Genomic DNA, 27,297 nt, shown 5'->3' with positions numbered 1-27,297 from the left:
CACCCCCAGAGCCCCTAAAGGATGGAGATCAAGCCACACAACACGCCAGAGCTCTCAAGAAGCACTCCCGAGAGTGGCCGCCTACTGGGGAAGAGGGTCCTGTTATCTAGGAGCGCCCAGGTGGGGCGGCAGTCGGCATGGGCCGGGCATCAGCACGGATGCAGAGTCTTCGTCCTGTAGCCAGTCTCCTCCGGGCCCAAGAAGGACACGGACACCGACCTCGGCACCCATCCCCAGCCATCCCGTGATGGGTACCTGCGCCCCGAGCCGGGCGGACTCCAGCCAGGAGCAAAGCGGAAGCACGTGGGGGGCACCGAACTTCTGCGGGAGAAGCGGGCGCAACGGGCTGCCCCTAGCGGATGCCTGGTCGCCGACTCCCACAGTTTGCCTCCCTCGGCGACGCGTGTCCACCTCAGGCGCCGGTAGGCGGTGCGTGCGCCGGCGAACTAACGGAGCGGCGACGGCGAGCGAGAGGGGACCTTTTTCACCCCTGTCCCTGCGTGATGACGTCATGGGCCCGGGAGGCGGGGCTGCAGCAACTGCGGCTGCGCGGTTTAGTCTCTGCCCGTCGTAGCCGTGGTGCCTGTTGTAAGTTGCCTCTTCGTATCAAAATTAAGAGACCGTGACTACGGAGGGCAGAATAAGCAGATGCCCGCACCCGCAGGGCCTGTCAGTGCGCTGGGGCTAGCTCGGGTGCCTAGACAGGTCCGGGGCAGCACACGGTAAGTGGTCTGGGGTTTTCAGTGTTAGCCTGGTTATGCGAGATGACTGGTTCCGGGGATCTGTGCGTAATTTTGACAGTCCTCTTACTTAAAATAACAATTTTAATGTGATAAGATGGGGAAACTCGATCAGCAGACCTGTCTCATTCAGCTCACTTGACCCTCCCCATCCTCAGTAATGACCTTGTAGACCTCTCTGGCATTCCGTAGATTTTCTACGCACTATTGCTGCTCCTGTACTTTGGCAGGCTCCCTTTAGGTCTGTATCTGGCTGTCAAATGCTGGCGTTCTTCTGAAAACCAGCTCTGGGGCTCTGCTTTCGTTCAGTTACTTCCCCTCCCCCCCACTCTCGGACGAACTCGGTCAAGCGGTTGACTTACGGTTTTTTGGGCCACATCGTTGAATTTAACAAATCCAGCTGCTTGCTCAACAATTCTCGATGGCTCAGTCAGAAAGTTGAAGCCGAATTCATTTGCCTTTCTTCCTTATCCTTCCTCAAAGCAGAATGTAATTCTCTACCTCCAAATCTAATGTAATCAGCAGCACAACCCATCGTATTTTTTTGTAATTCCCTCAACAAAATGTCAGTATGCTAGACACAAGAGATAAAGTGACCAAAACAGTCCTATCTCCTGTGAAACTTACAGTCTAGGTAAGAAAAAAGTGTTAAGAAAAAAGTATCCAGTGAGTAAAAAATAGGCACTGCTTTAGAGGTGGACTTGGAAGGACTCTGAAGTGGTGACTTGGAGTAAGACCTGAATTTAGAAAGAATGAGCCTTAAGAACAGTGGAGTGAAAAGCTTTCCCATGCATTAAGTGTAACACATGAAGACTCCAAGATGGAAAGTCTCAGCAAAGCAGCCCGTGTGGCCAGAGTACAGTGAGCAAAGGGAAAAATGGTAGGAAACTAGACCAGATAATTGAAGGGCACGTGGGCCACAGATTTGAATTCTACGTGTGATGGGAAACCACTGGGATCTGAGGAACAGGAAGTGACAGAATCTGATTTGCCCTCTTAAAAGGCGCAATCTGGCTGCTATGCAAAAATCTGTACTACAGGAGAGCAAGAGTAGAAACACAGAGAACCGTTATAAGCTACAGTAGCTACCTGTTCTGATGTGGTGGTCACAAGTGCTAGTAGACTCAGGATATATTTTCAAGGTAGAACCACATGTAGATTTGCTTAAGGACTATAGATACAGGTATGAAAGGAAATCAAAGATATGAGCAACTGGATGTAGGTTCATCAAGAAATCAATTTCGAATACTCATGACATTCAAACCAAGATATTAAAGTAGGAGTTTGTCTTGGGGAGTTTGGGACCTAGAAATACTAATGAGTGACTAAAATGCTGATTGTAGTCAAAGTCCTGGGATTGGATAAGATCACCTAGGGAAGAATGTTAGCTAGGGATGAGTCTGCAACCAAGGCCTGGAGAACTCAGCAAAGGATACTGAGCAGAGGCCAGTTAGAGAGAAAATATGTAGAATCCCATTTACTACCACCCTCCACTTTATGTTGTAATCGTTTCTTACATGGGCTACTCCAATAGCCATCTCTTGCACCATTATTATTTCGTTCTCAACACTGCACTGTTTGGGGGGTTTTGTTTTGTTGTTGTTGCTTTGTTTTTGCTGCTCCACGAGGCTTGCAAGATCTTAGTTCCCCAACCAGGGACTGAACCCGGGCCCACAGCAGTGAAAGCACAGAGTCCTAACCACTGGACCGCAGTGGAATTCCATGCACTGAGCGTTCTTAAATGGCAATTTTATTAGGTGACCCACCATCCTCCCCCCCCCCAACCCCACCCCCTATACACACAGCTTAGAAATCTTGTTTCCAACTGTTAGAGACAAAACATGGAATAGAACTTACAAAGCTATTCTTAGTAGCCCTGTTGCTTCAGCCTCTTTCTAGGTCTACTAAATCTGTACTCTTTTCACTTGAGCCAGAGAGCCTTCCTCAGTCACTGGAGGCTGGACTTGGGACACGCGGTTCTCTCCCCTTCTTTACTAGTTTACTACTCCTCATCCTTCAAGTCTTAATTATTCCTCTCAAAAGTCTTTCCTGATCATTTTAACTGGGTCATATCCTATCATGGCCTTAATATCTATCAACCATGTTGCTCCATCATGGCTTTTGCTATACTTCAGTGTCATCACGTCAATATCTCTGATTAGACTGTTCAATGAAAGCAGGAACCACAGTGATTCTGTCACCACTGAATGCTTAGTGCTTGGAATGGTGGCCTGGCAAAGAGTACCCAAATTTGCTGAATCAAGCGTTAGTTTACTGACTTAATACAGTGGCTCCCTAATAAACACACCGAACTTAAAGAAAACCAATATTACAAGTTAAGAACACAACACTAAAAATTGTCTTTACTAAATCAGGTGGTCTTTCACTACTTACAAACTTAAGGAGCCAGTCTTCTGCATGGGACTGGATTAGGCTTCAGAACAGCTGTTAAAGTAAGGTACTGAAATCCCAACTGAGAAGAATGTAGTAGTCTAACAAGTAAGTAAGGCAAGGCTACCAGAGATTTAAATTTTTTCCTCTCCTCTCACAAGTAGCACTTCTTCACTTAGAGTTTTGCTTGATGGTATAAACAACTAAAGCAAACTTCACTCAAGGACAATAAGGTATCAGGTTTTAATATAATTTAATCTAATGTAATTTAAAACATTCACTAGTCTTTACCAGTAGTTTTGTAGAATTGAAAATGGGAAAGGGTATAGAGATGAGGCTTAACAAATTACTTTCATATTCCTGAGAGGTCTCCCTCCCCATTAACTCTTTAGAAAGGATAAGCTCAAGGGCAATACTGATTCTTTTGATATAACTTACAGTCAATAAAACTTCAGAGTTCTTAATAAGAACTCAAGTGGGATGGGGATTCAGAAGCTTAAAGATGAAATGAAGGGTTTTAACTCTGTGCTTAGCTGTATCCCATTTCCCCTAATAAGATATATTACTAAAAATATAATGAACAATACAAACTTCCTAAGACACTTAGGAGGCTGACTACTCAACTACCTTCTACATTTTATGAACTGCTTGTCGACAGAGCATCTCAGTTCATTTGCTTTCTGAGAATAAACACACATTCTCATGTCTCTAAGTGAAGTCTCCCACATAGCAGAGTCATATACATAGGAGACAAAAGAACTGCAGAAGCTAACTGATTAAAAATATGTAACGGATTTCGTTTTAATACCAAGATACGATGATCAGAAAAACTTTCATATTCTTTAGGGATATTAGGATCTGAAAAAAAAAAATGCCCTAACCAAGGTAATCAATGACACTCTACCTTAAAGCTTTAAAATAGAAGTTTCATTGTCCACATGAGATGACTGATACTGTGCATTTACTTGAAAGTACTTTATATATGGAGTCTTGCTATACCAAGAAGCTGCAGTGCCACGTGTGACAATCATTTTCTTTCAACTCTGCTAGAATATGCATTTGCCCAAACAAGGCCTTCTGCAGGTAGGACAAGTATTCACATATTATACAGAACACCTAGTACCAAGACTCAGATCTTAATGGGACTTTTTAAAAAGTTCTCTGCCCCATAATGAGGCACTGCTTTAAAAAATATAGTCTGAATTGAGGCATAAAATTGAGGCATAAAAGCTTTAGATTTAAACTACAATGGTAGAATGCCAAAAAAAAAAAAAGCATAGTATCTCAAAAGGAACAAACAATTCTTTTAAAAACATACATAGAAATAATCAAACTACTAACACCTTTACATATTCACAGCATCTGCACTAATGCATAGACGTTTGAAACCTAGAAAGCATTTCTCCTCCATCCCATCTCTGAACTGATTCATAGAGATCACTGTATAAATAACTTGCTTACTTCAATTTTGATTTTAAATCTCATGAAATTATTTTCTACAGATAGCAAATTTAGTTTTATATATAGAAGGATTGTAAGCATACATCATCTATAGGGATTACCCAGTAAATCACGAATATTTTATCTATCCCCCTAAAATACAGCAAACATATGGTTGTGGTACATCCCAGGCAGATGTCATTTAAAGCACACAAGGGGAGGTGCTAGCAGAAGAAATACTTATTTGCAAAAGTAAACAGATAACCCTTCCAATATGATGTACCACAACCACACATGAGAAAAGAACTTCTTTTATTTTAAAATAAACATTGAAGATTCCCCCCCATTCCCCACCACCCTACAAAACTTCTGAATGTGGAATGTTCAATAGCCTAACCATTTTAGTAGGTTACAAAACCAGCAAAAACTCCAGTTGTCTAATGATGAACGTTTGAGAATGGTTTTGTGGGGTTTTTTGTTTCTTTTTTAAAAGTAGCTGAGCACCTACCTACTGGAAAAATTCCTTAGCTAAGGCTGAAGACTAAATTCAATTTCTGCACAGAAAATACCATTAACTTAGTAGCCTTTGCTTAATAGGTGGGATTAATTCTCCATGAAGTCCAAGTGGGATACAACAAGCAGCATTAACTTCATAGGCACACAGAACTAGTGCTCCAACTGCTAGCACAAATTTCAACATAGTACATAAATTACTAAACTGTCCTCTTCATCAAACTTGGGACTCTCCCTATACATCTATGGGAAGGAATCACCACTTTGAATATAAATACTTCCATGAGAAATGGATAATTCAATTAGGGTTAGACAAAAGATAAGTGCAAGTACTATAGAAATAGCTGCTGGAGATAACCATAAAATTTGGAACACTAACTGCATGGGGTGAACCACATAAGCTGCTAGCTGTTGAACACCAGTGTTTCAAGATACAACTTTTATAAACATGTTTTATTTGTTTGCTTATACCATCAGAACTGAAACTACTGACTGTCATTTCCCTAAAATAGGGAAATCAATCTAAAACACATACTGGTGCTTTTCAAAAGATAGCAATTTAAAAGGGTGGTAGCAGCAGGCATTTGATATCTTTTTCTTTTAAAAACTTTCAGGCTGCAGGAAAAACATGTGACCAAGGTTGTTATGATTATCCATTAGATATTTTCATCAGTACCTGTACCAATTTAGGTGACAATACAGCAAGATCCAAGGATTAGTGACAGACAATGTACATCATAAGGAATGATAAATAGTACCAATCCTTACAAAAGTCATTGTCAAAGAAACTGTTAAGTGTTCAAAAAGGTATCTAAATATTTCACATTAAGTACAGAAGCGGCCATCCAGATTATATCCCTTATTTGTTGCATATTTTTCAAAAAGTGCCAATCAAAGCCTAATTTTGCATTTTGGCTTTGTCTTATACAGTTTCAGCTGTTAAAAAGCAATTTACATGTGTTTTTAACCACAGTCGTCTGGCCAGAGAATGAACAGTGCTGTGTCAAACCCTAAGGCTGGTAGCCAGCCTTATATGTGTGATTAAGGACCCATGCATAATTTGGTATGCATCTAAATGTTCAGTGCTCCAACTTAACTGGAAAAGCTGTGAAATGCAGTTGTTATGCCAAACCACACTCCACTCCTTCCATCTTCCTTTCAAGGGAAATAGTTTTGTCAATTACCACTGAATAATAGGGCTGATTTGTAGATTTTATCCAAAGTCAAGTCAATCTTGCTTTTTCCAAGCCACTTAAAATAACTATGGAGATACCACCCCGTTAAAGTATATGATGTTTTACTCCTAAGCAAGGGTGAGGAATCTGAGTATCATGTGCAAGACTCAAGATGACGTTTAGGACAGAACATGCAGAGTAAAAATAGTTTCCTTCCATATCCAGGTAATATAAAGCTGACAATTGTAGTCCTGTCTTTATGGGATGAAAACAGTCCCTTTACAATAAGTTTCCTGAAAGGGAGAACAAATAGATAATAACTCTTCTGGTAACATATTATGGTACACTGGCCAGTGTGTTTTTGGCGATTAAACATAATCCTGTGAATCAGATTAATTCACTTGCTGAGTGTTCATTTGCGGCATCCCTCTGTTGGGTCTTGGGGGCCCTCCACGACCTAGAAGACAAAAATGGCATTTGGTTTTTCTTTCAAATATTATTTATTTTGCCTTCAAGCAGATTTTCATCTGAAGTCAAGAAGTATGTGGGCAGCTTGTCACCACATTATTAGGTTTAAGAGGTCAATTCTTCAGTGTTCAAGTTTCACCTGTCCTGGAAGTTGTCATGCGCAAATTTGCTCATGTTCTCTAGCTAAAAGAAGAGTAGAGCTAATGGAGTATTCCACCAGTACTCATTCATTCATTCATTCAACAAGTATTTATTGAGTGCCTACTATGTGCCAGGCACTGTCATCAGGCGTTGGAAATAGATACAGCAGTGAAGACAGACAAGGTACCTGCTCTCATGGAGCTTACATTCTAGTGTACACTCTAGCTTACATTTCAGTAAGTAAATAACATCATACTATCAAAATTAATAAAAGCACCAGAATGAAAAACAGACCTTATTACCTAAACTGTTAAAAAGAAACTACATAACATTCAAAATTGTATAATGACTTGTAACAGATAAAGTAACTTTTTACATGCTGTTAAAACAGATTTTTAGCTACCAGTCAACTCAACTTTCATAGAATATGCTACAAGGTGAGAAAGAAGAACACAACCCACATTCACATGCAAATATCCTTTGATACTTCAAGTCAGTAATTCTCAAGTGATCCATAATTAAAAAAAAAAAAAAAAATGCACCTTTTTTGCTGGCCAGTTCCTACTAGCATTGAAATCAAAGTACTTTGTAATTCCTCCTTAACATACATTTTATACATGGTATGGCCAATATCTAGAGGAAATCTATTCAATTTTACTTCCCTCCAATCTGAGAACCATTTAGAACTTCAGATCATATGAAACGATACCTCTAATTGTTACATAGACTGACTTCCTACCCAAATAGTAAGTAGTTTTCCTATGGTAATAGACAAAAACCAAAAACTCTTAAAACCTATAATTTTTAAGTATAGTTCCGTAAGTTAGTTAGGAATTTGGAGGTTTTGTTTCAAAGTCAGAAATAATTTGACATTTATATCACTAATAATGGTCCAAAAGGCAGTGAAATTTCAATTAGTGCTATTACTTCTAAATGGTTCTCTAAATGTAACTATGGCTTATCCGGCCATTAAAGGGTTTCTGGCCCTAAAATATAATATGCATGTTTCAAAAATGAAAGAGGAATAATAAATTTATATAAATGTTTAATCTCATTCCAAAAATGTCTTACAAAAATGTTTTGGTAAGTACTTCCTAAAAACATTTAGCAGGTTTTAGGACCTGAAAAATAATTTGCAGTTGGAAAAACACTTTTTCTGAGGAGGAGAAATGTTCTAGTTTTCAAGACAGTTTATATAATAACAGGGAAAGTCATTCAAAAAATTAAATTTGGGTTCAAGATAAGTTTTAGAAACAGAGCATTTCATTTAATCCCTAGCAACAAGTCTGGAAATGATAAATGTATTCCTAACATGTAACCTACATGCAGACTATGAACAGCTCTTCCAAGGCCAGAACAGAAGCTCCACTTAGGAGCTAGGATCACCACCACAAAATATTACCTCGTGGGGCTCCCCGTGGTCCACTCTGCCCAGAGCCTCGCTTGAAATTCTGCTGATATCCATCCTAAAAGACAAGCTAGTTAGTACTGAAGAAAAGGCAATTTTTTAATGCTTACCCATCTATCTCTATTCCTACAGTCTAACACTTGTAGAATACAGAATTCTTTCTTATTCTTTTAGACATTTAAATATAGCATTACTACAAGTTATTCTTTAATCATACTTCTATTCTCAAGATCAATGAGGTATTTCTCAGCTCTTAAAAATCACTGTTTTTACCAGCCTCTATTAAATGAATACCTATATTGAGTGCTAAGAAAATCAAAAGTCATCATTCTCCATAAGGAAGTATCTTGTACAAGGTACAAAATTAGCCCCAAATTACTTAGTTGCTCAAGTGCATCAAGCAACTACATTAGTCCCTTTCATTGGGGTATTTAGGTCAGGTTTATATTTTATAACAATTTTACCTACCCGCTGATAGCCAGAGTAGTCCCGGGGAGCACTGAACTGAGACTGTGTATATCCACTGTTTGGAGTGTTAGAGAATGAAGGGCGGTAACCATCATATCCTCCTAAAATTTACGACAAGAAAAAAAACAACTTTCTTATCTTCAAAGGGAATTTTTACTTTCTCATTACTGACCAAGGGAAAAACTGAAAAATTGTAAGCTATGCTAGTTATTCAAACTAATCTCTTATCCTGATCTAATCTGTTAATACATTAACTGCCTTAGAGGATGAAATTTTCACCCATCCATGCAAATACACACAAAAAAATAACAAAAAAATCTCCATAAGGTCTGATAATTTATAGAAAGCAATATCCCCGACAGGACAGTGGTAGACATGGGTTTGATACATACAAAAAAACTCAGTCCCAATTTTGCCAATTTAAATGACGGTATCAACACATACTAAAAATGTTTATGTTATACATAAAAAGCTAATGCAGAGAGATACATATTTTTCCTAAAAATCATATGACATATTTCTATATATTGTGCAAGTCAGAAAAGAACATGAACTTGCTTTCTGGGGTTTTTTTGTTTTTGTTTTTACCTCTGAATCCATTAGCAGGTCCCCTGTATCCATTCATCAAGCCTCTAGCACCACGGGAGCCTCCACGAGACACACCACGACTGTTGTAATAGGGCTGACTGCTACGTGGAAATCCAGTGTTCTGCTGGGGAGGCTGCTGGTGGTTACCAGTCACTTGATGGGTCTGGTCCTGGGAACCATGGTAAGTGCCAACCACTATAAAAGAAAAAAATACATACATACATACATATGTATATACACACCCAAATATACACACACACAGAGCTCATTACAATTTGTCTGATTTCCTACATGCTTTCTGGTTTGAGAAATGTCTTACACCGTTTCCTCAAAGTTTAATTCTGTCTTTAAATTTTCATATTAACAATAGGGAAAACTACACATTAATGAAGTCCCTGTCTTTCTCCTCTATTAAGCTAAAGGGAATACAATTCTCCAACAAATTCCAAACCTTTGAAAGCGCACATTGTGTGAGAGCACACAATTTTATCCTTCCAAATGACTTGAAAGGCTATATTATTAAACATCTTCTGAGAGGCATCTGCTTATAGCACAAGAGACCCGCAAGAGTCAAAAGATCTTACGTACTGAAATACTTAGCATCTTGTACCACTTAATTATTTCATTATAAAGCTCCTACTGGTAGTTTTCTTATTCTTTTAAATTTTCCTTGATACTTATTAAAACATACAAAAACATACTCTCCCATAGCTAAGCAGCTATATACTAGAATACTCAAGTACAAAGATAAATCAGCAGAGGCCTTCAACTTACACCCCACCCTAATACTTGAGTACATTTCAAGTACTTTTAAAGCACAGCCAATTTAGAAGAGAGTTAAATGGTACTCACACTGGCACTCAACCCCCTGGAGTGAAGGGAAGGTTCTAGAAGGTCCACACTATCTTATTACCCCTCCTCCTTCCACAATGGGGAGAAGTCTAAAATCTAGAAACCTTCAAAAATGAAATACCAAGGTACATTTCAGGTATTACCCCAATGTTCATAATTTACAGGGAAGAAAAAACAGTGCTAACAGTATCTTTGGGAGGTGAGGAAGGTATAGACCAAAGGAAGGCCCACACCCCAGGAACAAAAAGAGTCAGCAGCCTCTAGTCAGCCCAAAACTCCCGTGTTTGGGCAGAGAGAAAAGGTGATGTGAGTCTTGAAAATATTTAGCTGAGCTATTTTATAACCTCAAGAAACCCACATTTATTAGTTCTCAGAATGATATTTTGCAATGAAAAAGCTAGAGAATGCCTAGGAACAGAAGGGGTCATGGCTCCTTTTTAGACTATGTAATGGACCAGATACACTACTCACAGTGTGCTCTTTCTACATAAATTACCTTTTACTACATTCCCAAAATTTAAACTTATAAGCAAATATCACAAGTACCAGTAACATTTTCTATCTAAAAAGATTCATTCAGGGAATTCCCTGGTGGTCCAGTGGTTAGGACTCTGCACTTTCACTGCAGGGGGGCACGGATTCAATCCCTGGTGGGGGAACTAAGATCTCACATGCCATGCGCCATGGCCAAAACATAATAAAAATTTTTAAAAAATAAAAAGATTCATTCATATGCAAGTAAAAAGTAGAAGAACTGAATTTTCAACTCGCTTTTTATCAGTAAGAATTCTGTTATGCTTTTTGGTCAAATCTCACTGCAAGAAACTCAAAGTAGAACAATTAAAGGGTGATCTTTATTTAAAAATACCAGAATTCCTATTTGAGTGCGTGTAAAGCATAAACACTAGTCCATAAAAAATAGCCAAAGATCCTTGCCAGATCCTTTTTTCATGTTGTTCTTGACTAGATACTAATTCAGATTAAAACAAAACTTCTGGAATGATGGGATACACTGCCTTGTTCAACAAATATCAGAATGCCCTCAACCTGCCAGGCCTGGTCCTAGACACAAGGAATGAGTTAGCTGCCAACACATAATCTTTGCCCATAAGGAAGTTTTAATAATGGGAAATAATAAGTAAATAAAATATACATACAAGTAAAAACATCTATACTGTATCAGGTAATAAGTGATTAAGGAAAATACCAAGTAGGATAAATGAGTGACCAAGTGAGCACATTAGATTTGGACAAGGCAATGGAGGAAGGTCTCTGTGAGGTGATATCTGAGCATAGACCTAAAAGTCAAGAAGCAAACCATGCAAACATCAGTGGAAGAAAGTTTCAGGCAAAAAGAAAAGAAAGTGTAAAGGCCCTGAGAAAGGAAAGAATTTGTGTTTGTGGCTGGTATGGGCACATAAGGAAGAAAATAGGATATACAACAGAATCAAGGCAGAGGCCAGATCATGGATCTTGTAAACCAAGGTAAAGACTTTGGATTTCTTTTCTAAATGTAATTGGCAGTCACTGGGAGGTTCTGAACAGGAGAGAGACATCTGATTTACATTTTAAAATAATCACTCTGGCTACTGTGTGGAGAACAGACTGGACTAAAATAGAGTCAAGGGAGACAACTGCAATATTCCAGATAAGAGCTGATGGCTGCCTAGATCAGAGTGGTAGGGTGGAGGTGTTTGAGCAAAGCATACGGGCCGATTTGATTTTTTACTGAAAATATCTGTAAATGTTATGAAGTTTCATAAATAATGTGTATTTTGAAATGGTACCAAAAGGTTATCTAGTACAGTGCTTCATGGTCAATTAGTAATGTCAAGTAGAATATAAGAACAAGATAGCTTGAAATCAACTGGCACAAAGGGCCAAACTAACCAAATCAAATGATATATAGTAATTTTTAATTTCATTACACCATCTGAAAAAAAGGTAAAACAGCAAGCATATTAGCATAATGTCTAAAGGCACCAAATATATCTGCTCCACAACCAACTTATGAATACAGGCATGCCTCATTTTATTGTGCTTCTCTTTATTGCTCTTCACAGATACTGCGTTTGTTTTGTTTTGTTTTGTTTTTACAAATTGAAGGTTTGTGGCAACCTTGTATAGAGCAAGTCTATTAGTACCATTTTTCCAACAGCACTTGCTCACTTCATGTCTCTGGGTCACATTTTGGTATCTCTTGCAATATTTCAAACTGTTTCATTATTATATGTTATGGTGATCTGTAATCAGTGATCTTTGACGTTACTACTATGACTCAGTGAGGTCTCAGAGGATGGTTAGCATTTTTTGACAATAAAGTATTTTTTAATTAAGTCATGTACACTGTTTTTTTAGATATAATGCTATTATTGCACACTTAATAGGCTATAGTATAGTATGAACAGAATTTTTATATGCACTAGGAAACCAAAAATTTCACGTGACTCACTTTGAGATATTTGCTTTATTGCAGTGGTCTGGAACCGAACCTGCAATATCCTCAAGGTACGCCTGTACATGGCAATGAATAATTAAAGGAGCCTGAGAACAAGAAGTCCAGTTTTATCATTCAAAAACACAGATAGCATAACTGCCAAATTTCTGTCAGACTGTGGTTGATTCAACCTCCCTGATTAGTGATGCTGAATACTATGGTGATATGTAAGAAAAATCAATGTTGACCCAGGTCTGTCAAGAAATTAGACAATTAGAGATAGCTACTCACACCAGTCAGTCCAGTTACTCACATCAGTCAGTCCAATAAAATTAAAAGTATTAACTCCTATGGTTCTTAATAGGGTTTGCTAGCTTGTTGTGGGATTCCAATTAAATCTCTTAAGAATTAAATAACCAAAGACCTAAAAAAGCTATTTATGTCTTACAAATGTAAGAAATCTAAAATATCTATATCCGCATTATTATTGTGATAGGTATGACAACTGGCCAAATTATGACCTTACTTGCCAACAAGGACCTTGTTTCAACCTAGTCAACCAAATGCAGCCACACCAACTCCTTTACTGCTTAATTTTGTATAACCAACTTGCTGCCAGGTATCATGCCAGCAGGCTTCAAATAATTAGCAATTAAGAGCAAAGTTGATCACAATTTGAATAACAAGTTTAATTCCGCTAAAATCACATAATGAAATAGGACAGGATATTATGAAAACTCACTAACCAAGGGAAAATGGGCATAAAGCCTCCAAAAACTGCAATAATTCACATACAGCAAATATGGGCTTGATTTTACTCAGGATCAGCAATGAAAAATTCATATGGTCACTACCAAAACAAAAACTCTTGGACACTGCCACTCAAAAGTCCAAACTCTCCTAACACTGTCAATAACTGCACTGCAAAGCAAGTAGTCAAGGAGGTGACACTGGTTTTCCTACCTGTTTGAAGCTGTTCTTGCTGAAGCTCTGTTTGTTCTACTTGGTGAGGCTGACTGGAAAAGCTCTGGTTATAACTGGTCTGGTACTGATTTTGCTGTTTTAAAGTTTCTGGTTCATTAACAGGAGGAACTGGGGCATTCATATTGAACACCTATAAGTAAATAAAGTAAATGATTAGTTCTTCCCTTTATGCTAATCACTTCCCTACTTTTAACATGGCAGATCTCAATTCTGGTTTTACCTGAAACGTAAGAAAGACCATTACAGAAGTCTCAGACATCTCTCTCTCTCTCTCATACACACACACACACACACACACACACACACACACACACACACACACACACACCCCTCAGTTCATGCATTTCAATGTCAAAAATACATATATACCATACAGCACTTAAAGCAGAGTATAAATGGGGATTAAAAATCTAAAAAGACATAATCAGAAGCCTTGGAAATGCTATTATAAATGAGAAATCTTTTTAAAAGATGCAAACCCCTGATAAAATATCACTTACAGAAATTAAATCTAAGAACTTTAATTTAAATAATTATTTTATTTTTATTGATATTTTTAAAAAAAATTGTATCTTAAGCATTTAACTCTGAATTTTCCTGTGAGCAGTTTTGGCTGTATCCCATCAATCTCAGTATTTTCATTATCATTATTTTCTAGAAATTCTGCAATTTAGAGATGCTTACTGAAGAACCAGGGTGAAGTATCATAATGTCCATTACTTTACTTTGAGATATACTTCAGTAAAATAAAAGATTAAGCAAATATGGCAAAGTATAAACAGTTGTTAAATCTAGGTAGTGATCTATATATATAATAGATGTTATACTAGTCTACTTTTTTCATGTTTAAAATTTTGTTAATCAAATCAAAATGGTGAAACTACAAAACAAGAAGATATGGGCACATAACTCCTAAGACTCAAATTTATCTCTGGGAACAGAAAAAAATGAGAGTTTGTGTTCAACTAAATATACCCTACAGTTAGGGCAGATTCAGACTCAAGCACAAAGTTAAATAAAGACTTTCTGTTGAGACTCTAGCATGAAGATAATACACACCAGGCACTTAATGTTAGTTGAATTAATTTGCTTACCGTTTGCATGGATTGGAATGGAGCTGCATTTACATTGATTCCACTGCTGTGTAAAGGTTTGCTTGTCCCAGCCTGGAACACCTGAGGCTGAGAAGCAGCAGGAAGGGATGATGATGCTGTAGTCTGGTCTGTATTTAAAGAGATTGTTGCCTAAACACAAAGTGAATAATCGCACTTTAGTGGTAAACTAAGCCAAGTCTACTACCCATACGTATGTTAACAAGCTCAACTATTTTATGAAACAAAAATACTACAGTGCATGCATTGGGTCCAAAACTCAGAGACACTATATTAACAGTTATTTACCTCCACCCAATTCATGTATAATTGCCTCATCAAGTTTACATGACCTGGTAACAGAACTTGCCTGAATCTGGTCAATTGGTTCCTTTTGTGGTCGTTGCTCGGTAGCATGAGAAGGCTGGTACAAGGGTTGAGATGCTGTATAGCCCTCACTTGTGGATGAAACCAAAGGAACCTACAAAGAAGTAAAGAAATCAAAGCTTCATTCTGTTATAAACCACCTTTAATACATAGAGGGCTAAGAAATAGATATGATAAAGAGACTATAAAACCTAACAACTGCAAATATATATATATTATTAAAGCTCAAAGTTAAATAAACCCTAGTCCAGTTATGAAGCTCCCCACAAATGTAGATAACATCTACACTAAGTTTTAAAATTATGAAATCTAAAATATGTCTTCTTAAATTCTCAGTTCAAAATTAAAAACGTTCTTCCTTCACTATAATTATAAAACACAAGGATTAACAAAAAAATTTTAGTTCATCAAAAGAAAAATAAATGTAAAGATGGAAATAAAGGCTGATAGATACCCATGCCAGACTTGGACACTTAACAAATTCCTACCTGGTTTTCATAAGCTAACTAAGAAAGAGACCCAAGAAATGATTAAAAACAAAAACCTGCAAAAATATTTATATCACTCTTACCTGTGAAGCTTCTGGTTGTACAGAAACTTGATTAGGTTGAGCAAGTCTAGATTCAGAATGAACTGCAAAATTGATCAAAAAATACTGTCATACAAAATCAGATTTCTTCAGAGATGTCTAAATACCTTTACTTGCTCTTTAAAGTCAATTTTCTATAGCCAAATCCTATATAAACTTTTCAGCAATCATGAAAATAAATGGGGAAGTATAGGCAGGATTTTAGCTTTCAAGTGAGCATTTTCAATAAATTGATAGTCATTGTAAGTCAGCTGTCACAATGGCGTTCACTTTGTTTTGCAAAGTGTTAGTGAGACAGTACTAATGAAGAGGTATAGAGCAGAATGGTAAGAATCAATGCTAATGTTACCCACAAAAAGCCTTTTAAAGCAGTAACCAGGGCTTCCCTGGTGGCGCAGTGGTTGAGAATCTGCCTGCCAATGCAAGGGACATGGGTTCGAACCCTGGTCTGGGAGGATCCCACATGCCGCGGAGCAACTGGGCCCGTGAGCCACAACTTCTGAGCCTGCGCTCCGCAACAAGAGAGGCCGTGACAGTGAGAGGCCCGCGCACCACGATAAAGAGTGGCCCCCTTGGGCTTCCCTGGTGGCGCGGTGGTTGAGAGTCCGCCTGCCGATGCAGGGGATACGGGTTCATGCCCCGGTCTGGGAGGATCCCACATGCCGCGGAGCGGCTGGGCCCGTGAGCCATGGCCGCTGAGCCTGCGCGTCCGGAGCCTGTGCTCCGCAACGGGAGAGGCCACAGCAGTGAGAGGACCGCGTACTGCAAAAAAAAAAAAAAGAGTGGCCCCCACCCGCTGCAACTAGAGAAAGCCCTCGCACAGAAATGAAGACCCAACACAGCCAAGGATAAATAAATTAATTAATTAATTTAACAACAAAAAAAAAAGCAGTAACCATAAAGTAGCATTACTCTTACTCAAAACTTTTAGATAATATTCAGTAACATTTTAACATTATCAACTTTCAATATAATTTCAAATGTTTCCATTGGAAAAAATAAAAACATACCTTTAAAAAGCCTATATTCAATTCAACATGCATATTATTGCCAACTCTCACCATCCTTCCACTACTCTCCTAAATCACCATTAGACAGATAATCAAAAATACACTATCTTTCATTAGCCATTTGGAAATCATCCGTTTTCACTGGAGAGTCTAGTGAACTCAGCCTTACCTGAACATCTAAACAGCTTTACAGGTTACATCGGTGCTGCATGTGTTGACTGGCGCAGCTAAGAAAACTATGTATTTTCTTCCTCTGGTAGAGCTCAAAAAATGAACACTGATCTGTTTTCTAATTCTTGGTAGAGATATGAGCTCCCTTTACTTTAGAGAAATCCTAATTACCTTAACCATATTAACTGTGTTCATTAAACATGCTATTACCAGCAACTCCTTTTATGACACTTAAGATTAACAACATTAAATGTGTTACTTTACATGGTTCCACTTTTATGCCCTTAATGCTGACATGCTGTAGGAAAAAAAACAAGACTTACAATTACTAATGGTCCTAAAGAGATGCTCCACTTAAGCTGATACAAAGGCACCAACCATATTTAGTATGCTGCTGTTTCAAATAATGGTGTAAGACTAGTAAGAGTTTGAAACTTACTATCTCTTCCACTTTCCTCTTGAGCATTCCCTTACCCACTCCACTACTGCATCTCATTTTTTATTTAAGTAATAAAATGTTCAGAAATTCTCCTAAAAAGCTGCAATCATCCTTCAGAGAAAGACACCTGTTAATACTAGATTTATTCTTAGATTAATTTTGAAATTTAAATAGCCAAGCAAAATTTCATTTATACACAAAAACAAGCAAAACAGGTCTACAGTTTTACAAGTCAGGAAGTGGTTACTAATGGGGCAAGGAGAGAGGTAACTACTGACTAAAAGGGAACACAAGTAGGCTTCTGGGATACTGGTAAAGTTCCACTTTTGGGTGCTGGAGTGTTCAAGTTTGTGAAAACTCACTGTGCTATAAATTTGCATGTACTTTTCTATATGTCTGTATGCCAATAAAGTTACAAAAAAAAAAATCCACCACCACCAACAATGGAACTACAGGTATTATTCATATTACAGGAAAAAGCAGTAACATTTCTCATCGAATTAAAAGATACAAAGACTTCCCTGGTGGTCCAGTGGGTAGGACTCCATGCTCCCAATGCAGGGGGCCCAGGTTCGGTCCCTGGTCGGGGAGCTGGATCCCGCACACATGCCGCAACTAGGAGTCCGCATGCCGCAACTAAGAAGCCCGCATGCCACAACTAAAAAAAAAAAAAAGGATCCCGCATGCCACAGCGAAGATCCCGCATGCCACAACTAAGACCCGGTGCAGCCAAAGTAAACAAACAAATAAATAAATAAATATTTTAAAATAAATAAATAAAAAGATACAAGATCTAAAAGTTAAGCATTAAAAAGAAAAAAATTAATTTTCATAAACTTTACAAAACCTGAAAGCATTGGCTCTATACTTTATTTCTTACATAAACATGTATCATTACTAACCTGGAGGGCAAACCAGCTGGGGTATGTCCATGTTCTGTGCTGGATTCATAGGCTGTGCAGATACAATGGCAGGATCAAGGGTCTGGTTTTCAAAATCCAGCATTGAATCCTACAAGTTTAGGTAGAATGTAATGGAATTAAGTTAAATAATGTAAACACTTAACCCTTCTGTCGTAGTGTTTGACTAAACTGCACCTACCTGTATGAAATTATAGGGCCCCTGCATTTGCGCCATAAGGTCCTGTACTCGCTGTCTTCTCACAAGGGGATCTGCCTGAGCTACTGGGGTCAAAGAGTGGGGCTCTGGTACTGAAGGAGATGCAGCCTGAGGTTGCTGCTGGAGTGAATTTACCACCTAAAATGGGAGAGAAGGAGAGGGGACCGGGTTGGCAGAATGACAGAGCTCCACTCATTATCATCATGACTGGTCCCCAAATTACATATGCCACCTACACTGTAAACAGAATAGCAGACTGGAATGTATTCAACCTGACCAAATTATGCCAAATTTAACATTCTGATCAATGCTATGACTTCTACAGTGTTCCCAATTCCACAGGGTCACCATGTAGCATTTCAGATTTACCTTGTAAACTGCTTTCAAGAAAGACTACCTGTGATAACTTCCTAAAATCATGTGTTTTGCTTAAACTGTTAAGCCTTCTATATTAAGCAAACCTATATATCTATATCAAATATATATCTATCTCACTACCTGATATATAATGAGCATTCAAGAAATGTTAGCTATTATTATCAAGCTTTGAGTTCCTATCATTTCATTCTCTCTGGCAATACCATAGGATCAAGCTCTATTGCCTCATCAAAACTGCTACAAAAGCCAAAGCTCACTCTACCTGTCATTTTTCTAGCTCTAATAATTTCTCCTGATTATTGTTTTTAGTAATTCCCTGATCTGCTGAGAAATATCACTAATTTTTATTACATCAAATTAATATTCCTCTGTCTGGCTTTTAAGCCTGGGCAAGTCGTATCTGTTAAGCCTGGGCAAGTCACAACCTTATTTCCTTTGTAAGCAATACTGAGCTAACAGAGCCTGGTAACCAAACAGCACTAGGGTGAAGAAGTCTAAGATGACACTCTAATGTACCCCTGTAAGGTAATCTTTCTGAAGGCTATCCATGTGGGAGCCCAGATTTTTATAGAGCAACCTGATAACAGACAAATTATGTACTTTAATAGATTAACCCCATAAATTATAAATGGATATTTGTATTTTTTTTGTAATTGGATCAGCAAAGCAGTGATTATATTAAATATCCACAAAGACAAAAAAATCACCTTTTAAACAGAACAGTCTTACATAATGAGTTTGTTATTCTAATAAATGTACTAAGAATGCAAAAGACTTAATCTAAAATTGTTCTTAGGAGAGATAAGAATTACTAATTAAAGACAAAAGACATCAACCTTGTAACAGAGAACTCTTACCTCAACTGTTTCAACTGTCCACTCATCTACCTGCTCCTTTTCACCACTGCTGAACTGTGTTTCTGCCATAAATTGTCTATTTACATACTGCAAAGCAAAGTAAATGTTTGAGACCTCTGTTTGAAAGGCAGAAAGGGAAAGCTAGCATTAAATAAAAATCATACCTCTGTTGATTCAACTTCACTTTGTTCAGTGTATTCTTCTGCAGGCTCAGGTTCTAAGAGGTTAAAAAATGATACAAAAGAGTGTAAGAAAACTTTTTTAAAGTTAACAATTCATTTAAATCCAAATAAGTAAACAGTTCACCATTACATAGTCTGAATTTATTTACAAAGTTACAGTTAACAGTACGTTTCTGTATTTTATTATTCTTACAACAATATATTCAGAAAGTGTTTTCTTTACCATTTATTCCACAATTATTTTAGTTTCCATAGTAATTGTTCTGGATCAAGTATAATGCCAATAAAGCAGCATCCTAGTCTCCATTTTAATCTACTTGGTAAAAGTGGTAAGGGGGGAAAAAATGTCTTAGGAATTCCCTGGCAGTCCAGTGATTAGGACTCGGCACTTTCACTGCCTGGGCCTGGGTTCAATCCCTAGGTGGGGAACTAAGATCCCACAAGCCTCACAGCATAGCCAAAAAAAAAAAAAAAAGACAAGACTGCCTTACTGCCTTATATTGATCTGCAACCATAAATTCCATTGATGTGCAATGTTCCCTTCTAGTTTCAACCTAATGCTTACCATGTGCCAGGCACTGTATACATATTTTACCTATTACTTCCTAAATGAAGAACCTGAGGTACAGAGAAGTTCAGTAAGTTGCTCAAAGTTACATAGCTAATATGTGTTGCAGCCAAGATTTTATCCAGGCAGTCTGATTCTGGAATCCATGCTTTTACCCATTATAAAATTTATGCTCCAACAACGCTCCCTATAGTATTCAAAATTTTATTCATCATCTTACGTTATCATAAAAGTCCTCACAGTAAGTGCTTACCTACCTATTAGTGATGTGCTAGGTCCCAGAATAGATCTCTGGTGACTGAGGAATTTATAGTTCAAGATCATGGAGTTATAATCACTCCATCATTAAAAAAAACAGAACAAAACCTCATACCATTCACCTCATACACTGGCATTGTAAGCAGCAATAAATCTGCGTACATCAGCCAAAAATCTATTTGAAAAACCCTACAACAGTTGCTCCCTCATCCATACTCCAGCCTAGCAATACTGCAGCAACAGAAATACCAGTCTGTAACAGTGATCAACAAGATAGGGGCTTCCCTGGAGGCGCAGTGGTTAAGAATCCGCCTGCTGATGCAGGGGACATAGGTTCGAGCCCTGGTCCGGGAAGATCACACATGCCGTGGAGCAACTAAGCCTGTGCGCCACAACTACTGAGCCTGTGCTCTAGAGCCCGCGAGCCACAACTACTGAGCCCATGTGCCAGAACTACTGAGCCCATGTGCCAGAACTACTGAAGCCCATACGCCCAGAGCCCGTGCTCCGCAACAAGAGAAGCCACCACAATGAGTAGCCTGCTCACCGCAACGAAGAGTAGCCCCCGCTCGCTGCAACTAGAGGAGAGCAACAAAGACCAAACACAGCCCAAAATAATTTTTAAAATAAAACTATAAAAAAAGATAAACAACTGATATTTAATGCCTCTGGGAATTACTCTTAACATGCTTTGTCTTAATATTTGGTCATGCTTAAAGTTTCTTTAAAAATCTAAGTGTACAATTATAACTAAATAAATGTATAGCTTGAACTTGTGGCAAAGGAAAATAAAACCAGGACCCTAAACTAAAGCTCATATACACCTGAGTACTCACCAGCTTCAGCTACCTGGTCTTCAACTGCAGGTGCTGAGACTGCCTCTTCTTCCTCACACAGCCCATTCTGGTGGTTGTGAGTGCTGTCAAAGTAGTTTGACTGGAAAACACGCTCAACAATTTCCTTTAGAGCTTTATCTAAAAACAGAATATTAATTATAGTCTTGGACTATCTGAGGATGCCTGACTTAAAAGATTCAACGTTCTACAAAATACAGTGGTAAGAAAAAAAATCCCCATCAACTGTTACTTAAAAACATAAAACCATTAAATTCCAACAGAAATTTATTACAGAATAATAGGGAACAAGAAATTATTTGTATTAAATTTTTAAGTATTTTAAATAAGTCCAAAAAAACCCTGACAATTATCATTTATTCATTCAATAAACATTTATTTAGCACCTAACTGTATATTAAGCAATGAACTAGGCACTGGGGCTACAGAGAGGTATGTAAAAGATACAGTATCTGCCCTCACTAAGCAAACACTCCAAGAGAGAAGAGTTATCACTCACAAAAACAGTAAAATTACATCTGTGAAAAGTACTACACAGAAGTACAACGGACTAGACCTAATCAGGGAGAGACCATGAGAGGCTTTTCTGGTGTAAGGGCTGCAAGAGCTGGGATCTGAAAGATGAGTAGTAGAGAGGAAACAAGTGTTTCAAGGCAGAGGCAACGGCATTTACGAAGCCCTGTACACAGGGTGCCAAATACAAGAAAATTCAAGTATGCATTGTGGCTGGAGCACAGGGACTAAGAAAAAGCATAAGGAAAGATGAGTCTGGAGAGACTGGTAAGAGCCAGAATATGCAAGGTCTTACAAACTAAGGGCAAATGTATATAAAATGTGATTAAAATAAAACCATTAAAAGATTTTAAAGAGGAATGGATGGTGAATTCAGTTAAGAGACTGCATTAGACAACAGAAAGGCAGAAAAGTAGAGAAAGAGGAGTAGATTCAAAAGATATTTAAAAGGCAAATAAAATTGTCAGAATTTGGTACGTAAAGGGGACAGGGCAGTGGGGGAAGGTTTGTGTCAGGAGTTAATCTCCATTTCCTGGCCTTGTACAGTAGATGTAGCACAAGACTATTAATAGGTCACTATACAGAAAAATGAAACTTCAGGGACATTATATCAAAGTATTATAAAGTTAATGCTATTAAAAGTAAAACTATAGGGGGAGTTCCCTAGTGTTGCAGTGGTTAAGACTCCACGCTCCCAGTGCAGGGGGCCCAGATTCGATCCCTGGTCCGGGAACTAGATCCCACACGCATGCCGCAACTAAGAGTTCACATGCCACAACTAAGGAGCCCGAGAGCTGCAACTAAGACCCGATGAAACCAAATAAATAAATAAATATTAAAAAAAAAAAAAAAAAGTAAAGCTATCAGGAATTCCCTGGCAGTCCAGTAGTTAGGACTGCGCTCTCACTGCTGAGGGCCCGGTTCAAGCTCTGGTCAGGGAACTAAAACCCCACAAGCCGCACAGCACAGCCAAATAAATAAGTAAGTAAATAAATATTAACGTTTTATATACATACACACACACACACACACACACACACACACACACACACACGTTTATTTATTTATTTATTTGGCTGTGTTGGGTCTTAGTTGCAGCACACGGGATCTTCGTTGCACCATGAGGGATCTTTCATTCTTCTCTAGTTGTGGCGCACGGGCTCAGCTGCCCAGAAGCATGTAGGATCTTAGTTCCCCGACCAGGGATCAAACTCGCATCCCCTGCATTGGAAGGCGGATTCTTAACCACTGGACCACCAGGGAAGTCCCAATAACTATTAACTTTTGAATGCTGAACACTTCACATGTTTTCCTTCCCCCTGCTTCAGAATCTCCTGCCTCAGAACTATTTTTTAAAAACTTATGAAAACTGAATGCACATAAAAACACTAATATGAATAAATTATATCTTTCCATTAACTATAAAGATGTTACATTCCTCAGATGCAGGAATGAGGCCAGGTAGAAAATAAGACCAAAACAAGCTATGGCTTACACTTTAACCCTTGTTACTCCTCAACAGTGCTCATGAAAATTTTATCAGGCTTGACCTAAAGCTACTTTTTGAAGCTAACAAGTTTATACACATGTCAATTGCTTTCTAATCAAACTTCAAGTGGGGGATTCAGTACATATTTGTAGCAGAACTAAAATCAAGAAGCCAAAAAGTTTTTTTTTTAATGAAGAAATACAGACAACACAAATTAACAAACCAAGAAAATGATTTCTTACGTGAAAAGACACAAAAGCATCGGTTCCTCATATTTGATTTACCCATCTCCTTAAAGCAAATACACTCCAAATTACATCATACAGTTTTGCCAGAAAAAGTATAAGCTGTTTTCAACCAAATAGCTAAAAACAGGGTATAAACAGATATTTTTGCCTTAATATGTTCAAAAATCTACTTCCCTAAATCGACACTGAAAATAGCTAAGAATCTATTCCCTGATTTACTAAGGGGTTAAAATCTAAAATTCCTAATTTACTGAGGTAGTGTAACTTAAAAATATCCTTTTTAAAAAAAAAAAAAACAACATACAACTGCATATTTACAGTTAAGGAGTTCACATATAGAATACTCGCCTAGATATTAGCTTTTTTAAAAACATAGAAAAAAATGAATGTCCCAAATTAGCAGAAGTTTAAGAAAAACCAAAGATAGACTAAGGCAACAACCATGAGTAGAATGTACCGGGTGCAGTAAATGTTTTTCACAAAATTTCATCTGTAAGGAAAAACCAGTCCCCATCTAATACCAAAAACAATGAAAGTCAATTTGGTGTTAATCTGTCCACCTCAAGCAGAATAAGTTATGAACAAAACCATGTTAATTTAGGACTCCCATCTTTATAGATTTTTGATTGGTTGATGATGGTGTTTTGACTTACACACAAAAAAATTGCAAAAAATAAACAAATAAAAAGATCCAAAAAGGAAATAAACCAAAAAGTAAACAGTAGATTAATGTTATTTACACAGTTCTAAAATTTCTTTAATATTTATTTTTATTTTATTTTATTGTGGAAAGAACACTTAGCATGAGATCTACCTTTTAACAAATTTTTTTTTCAGCAAAATTTAAGTGTACCATATATTACTGTTGACTACAGGTGCAATGTTGTACAGCAGACCTCTAGAATTTATTCATCTTGCTTGAATGAAACTTTATGCCCAGTGATTAGTAAGTCCCCATTCCCCCTCTCCCCAGCCCCTGGAAAATACCATTTCCTTCTCTGATTCTATGAATTTGACTTTTTTTTTTAAACATCTTTATTGGAGTATAATTGCTTTACAATGTTGTGTTAGTTTCTGCTGTATAACAAAGTAAATCAGCTATATACCCCCATATCCCCTCCCTCTTGCCTCTCTCTCCCACCCTCCCTTATCCCACCCCTCTAGGTGGTCACAAAGCATGGAGCTGATCTCCCTGTGCTATGCAGCTGCTTCCCACTAGCTATCTCTTTTACATTAAATTTTAAAGCTTCTTAGTCACAAAATCAAAAGTTTTCAGTGATACTCACAGGTTGTTCCACATACAGGTTTTTCCTTCCCTTCCAGCAAGTCCCACAGGTGAATGGAGGCATGTTCATACTGCTCATTCAACCTTATAATAATAATAAAACAGCTAGTTAATTACCTTTCGGTTGTCTACTCAACACAACATTTAGAAATTTCTATTATCAAATACCACTATACCTCAAGCTCATGTCCCGTTCAGGGTCTGCTAATTTGTAGAACTCATCCAACAACGACAATTCCTCTTCAGACAATATTGGCACTCCATTCAAACCTTGCTTCAGGTCAGTTCTCACTTCGTCATCTCCCAATTTGTCCAAAACATACTGCAGCTCAAGCACAGTTTTTAAACGTTTCTGTTCAGCTTCTTCTCTCATAAGCTGCTCCCGACGTGCTGTCTTCTTTATTGTTTTCTGAATCTGCATAAGAATATAAACATAGCCGTAGAAATAAGTTTTAAGAAACTCCTTTACATCAATTTCAGGTCCAATGTAAATAAGACATATTTCGTTCACTGAGTTAAATGTGACCCTGATATACAAAAGAATGACTCCCAACTTAAAAACAGTTTAATAAATAATCTGTTTTAAGTAGCTGTTAGAAATTCAAAATACATCTTTTCCTAGAAGGTATTACACTATGGAAATGGTATCAATGAAACAATATATTGGGGATTTGCTTCAAAATAATCTAGCAGGCAGGGTGCAAGGGAGTAGGTGTGAGTATAGATGAAACATAATTGCCCATGAAATCATGGTAACTGTAAAAGCTAGGTATAGGTAAATGTGAGTTCATTATAGTCTTTTCTTTAGTTTTTAAATTTTCCATAATAAAAAGTATAAAAACTAAAAATTTTAGTTAAGGTTCTGAGACAATTAAAAAAGAAACCCAACCACAGCCACAATTAAAAAAAAATCTTATCTATGTCTATCTCTATGAAAAAATGGTTCAAAATACTAATTTCAATTGCCTACTATTGACTCACAAGAAGATAACAAACCCACTACTACCTTCTCATCCCAACAATCCACCACTTCCATTCTAGGAAGAAAGGCAGGAATGAGAAAATAAGTCAAGAAAGCAAAAGAAGTAAGATAATAAAGAAAGCCACTTTGGATGAAATGAGGAGTTCAAGTAGGGAAGACTATGAAGACTAGAAAAGGTAGGCTGGAACTAGGTTAAAGAAGCTCTTGAATGCAGAACAAAAAAAGTGTTTAATAACTGTGGAAAGTGCAGAGTTAAATAAAAGGACTGCCAATGAAGTTAAAGGCCCAGTAAAAAGTTCCTGAAAACACCAGTGTTAAAAAAAGAAGCAAAGGAGGATACAAGTATTTTCATTTACATAGTGACAGTAGCTTCAAAAATAGATTCTATATTAAATTGTATACAACAATTCTACTTCTGTGACCCATTTTTTTTTTTAAATCAGAAACAAGAAATTGGGCAGGGTTCATCAAGCCTGAGGCTCTGATCTAAGCTAAGTGGAACAAATCCCAACTTGGGTGTAAATTAAATTTCCCTTACTCTGTTTTGAGTGGTATCAATATTTTCCACCTTTAATCAAATTTAATAAGTAACAATAATATTAAGTGCATGAAATAGATTAGTTATGCGTCAAATACTGTTATAAGCATAACCCTATAATGAGGTGGGCACTATTACTGCCATTTTTACTGTTATAAGCACAACCCTATAATGAGGCACTATTACTGCCTCTCCCCTCTCCCTTTTTCTCCCATCCTTTCCTTTCTACCCTACTGGCTCTGTTTCTCTGGAAAACCCTGACCGATACAGGTACAGACTCTTTCAAAGTCGTACAGCTATTAAGTAAAAGTGGCAGAATCAGGATTCAAATCAGGCAGTTTGGCTCCAATCAGAACTCTTCATCTCTGTACTGCATTGTCTCTCATCACATAATAAACCGTTTTGTTTATTCATTTCACCAAATCAGAGGCAACTTTAAATTTCAACGTCGTTATAAGCCTTTCTCCAAATAAGCTAACACTAATTCAGAAGGATATTAATTTTCTGGTCTAAACTTTCAACAAATTATTTGACTTTGCTCATATTTAATTGTATCCTGTTCCCAAAGGCTTCTGTCACATCAAAAGATGTTTGGGGAGGGCTTCCCTGGTGGCGCACTGGTTGAGAGTCCGCCTGCCGATGCAGGGGACACGGGTTCGAGCCCGAGTCCAGGAAGATCCCACATGCCGCGGAGTGGCTAGGTCCGTGAGCCATGGCCGCTGAGCCTGCTCGTC

General features: G+C 37.8%; 2 protein-coding genes across 3 annotated transcripts in view; both read right to left on the bottom strand.

Moving 5' to 3' along the window:
• NAT10 (N-acetyltransferase 10) overlaps positions 1-519 on the bottom strand; it is a 39,810-nt gene extending 39,291 nt beyond the window's left edge. Inside the window, exon 1 of the mRNA XM_007111364.4 lies at positions 256-519. The gene's annotated coding sequence lies outside the window, so the exon portion shown is untranslated. The remainder of the gene's footprint in view (positions 1-255) is intronic.
• Positions 520-4,866: 4,347 nt separating this feature from the next.
• The window catches only part of CAPRIN1 (cell cycle associated protein 1), a 36,040-nt gene continuing 13,609 nt past the window's right edge, over positions 4,867-27,297 (bottom strand). For both annotated transcript variants that reach the window (XM_024118593.3, XM_028501474.2), the window contains 15 exons: positions 25,220-25,458; positions 25,045-25,127; positions 21,491-21,628; positions 19,811-19,863; positions 19,647-19,733; positions 18,394-18,549; positions 18,195-18,303; positions 15,655-15,716; positions 15,067-15,177; positions 14,700-14,849; positions 13,585-13,735; positions 9,333-9,527; positions 8,745-8,845; positions 8,271-8,334; positions 4,867-6,716 (listed from right to left, as the gene is read on the bottom strand). In XM_024118593.3, the coding sequence (XP_023974361.1) occupies positions 6,652-6,716; positions 8,271-8,334; positions 8,745-8,845; positions 9,333-9,527; positions 13,585-13,735; positions 14,700-14,849; positions 15,067-15,177; positions 15,655-15,716; positions 18,195-18,303; positions 18,394-18,549; positions 19,647-19,733; positions 19,811-19,863; positions 21,491-21,628; positions 25,045-25,127; positions 25,220-25,458 (1,764 nt within the window). In that variant the 3' untranslated portion in view covers positions 4,867-6,651. The remainder of the gene's footprint in view (positions 6,717-8,270; positions 8,335-8,744; positions 8,846-9,332; positions 9,528-13,584; positions 13,736-14,699; positions 14,850-15,066; positions 15,178-15,654; positions 15,717-18,194; positions 18,304-18,393; positions 18,550-19,646; positions 19,734-19,810; positions 19,864-21,490; positions 21,629-25,044; positions 25,128-25,219; positions 25,459-27,297) is intronic.

This window comes from Physeter macrocephalus, chromosome 16 (assembly GCF_002837175.3).
Source record: "Physeter macrocephalus isolate SW-GA chromosome 16, ASM283717v5, whole genome shotgun sequence".
Classification (NCBI taxonomy): Eukaryota; Metazoa; Chordata; class Mammalia; order Artiodactyla; family Physeteridae; genus Physeter; species Physeter macrocephalus.
This window is presented reverse-complemented; position numbering and strand designations above follow the sequence as displayed.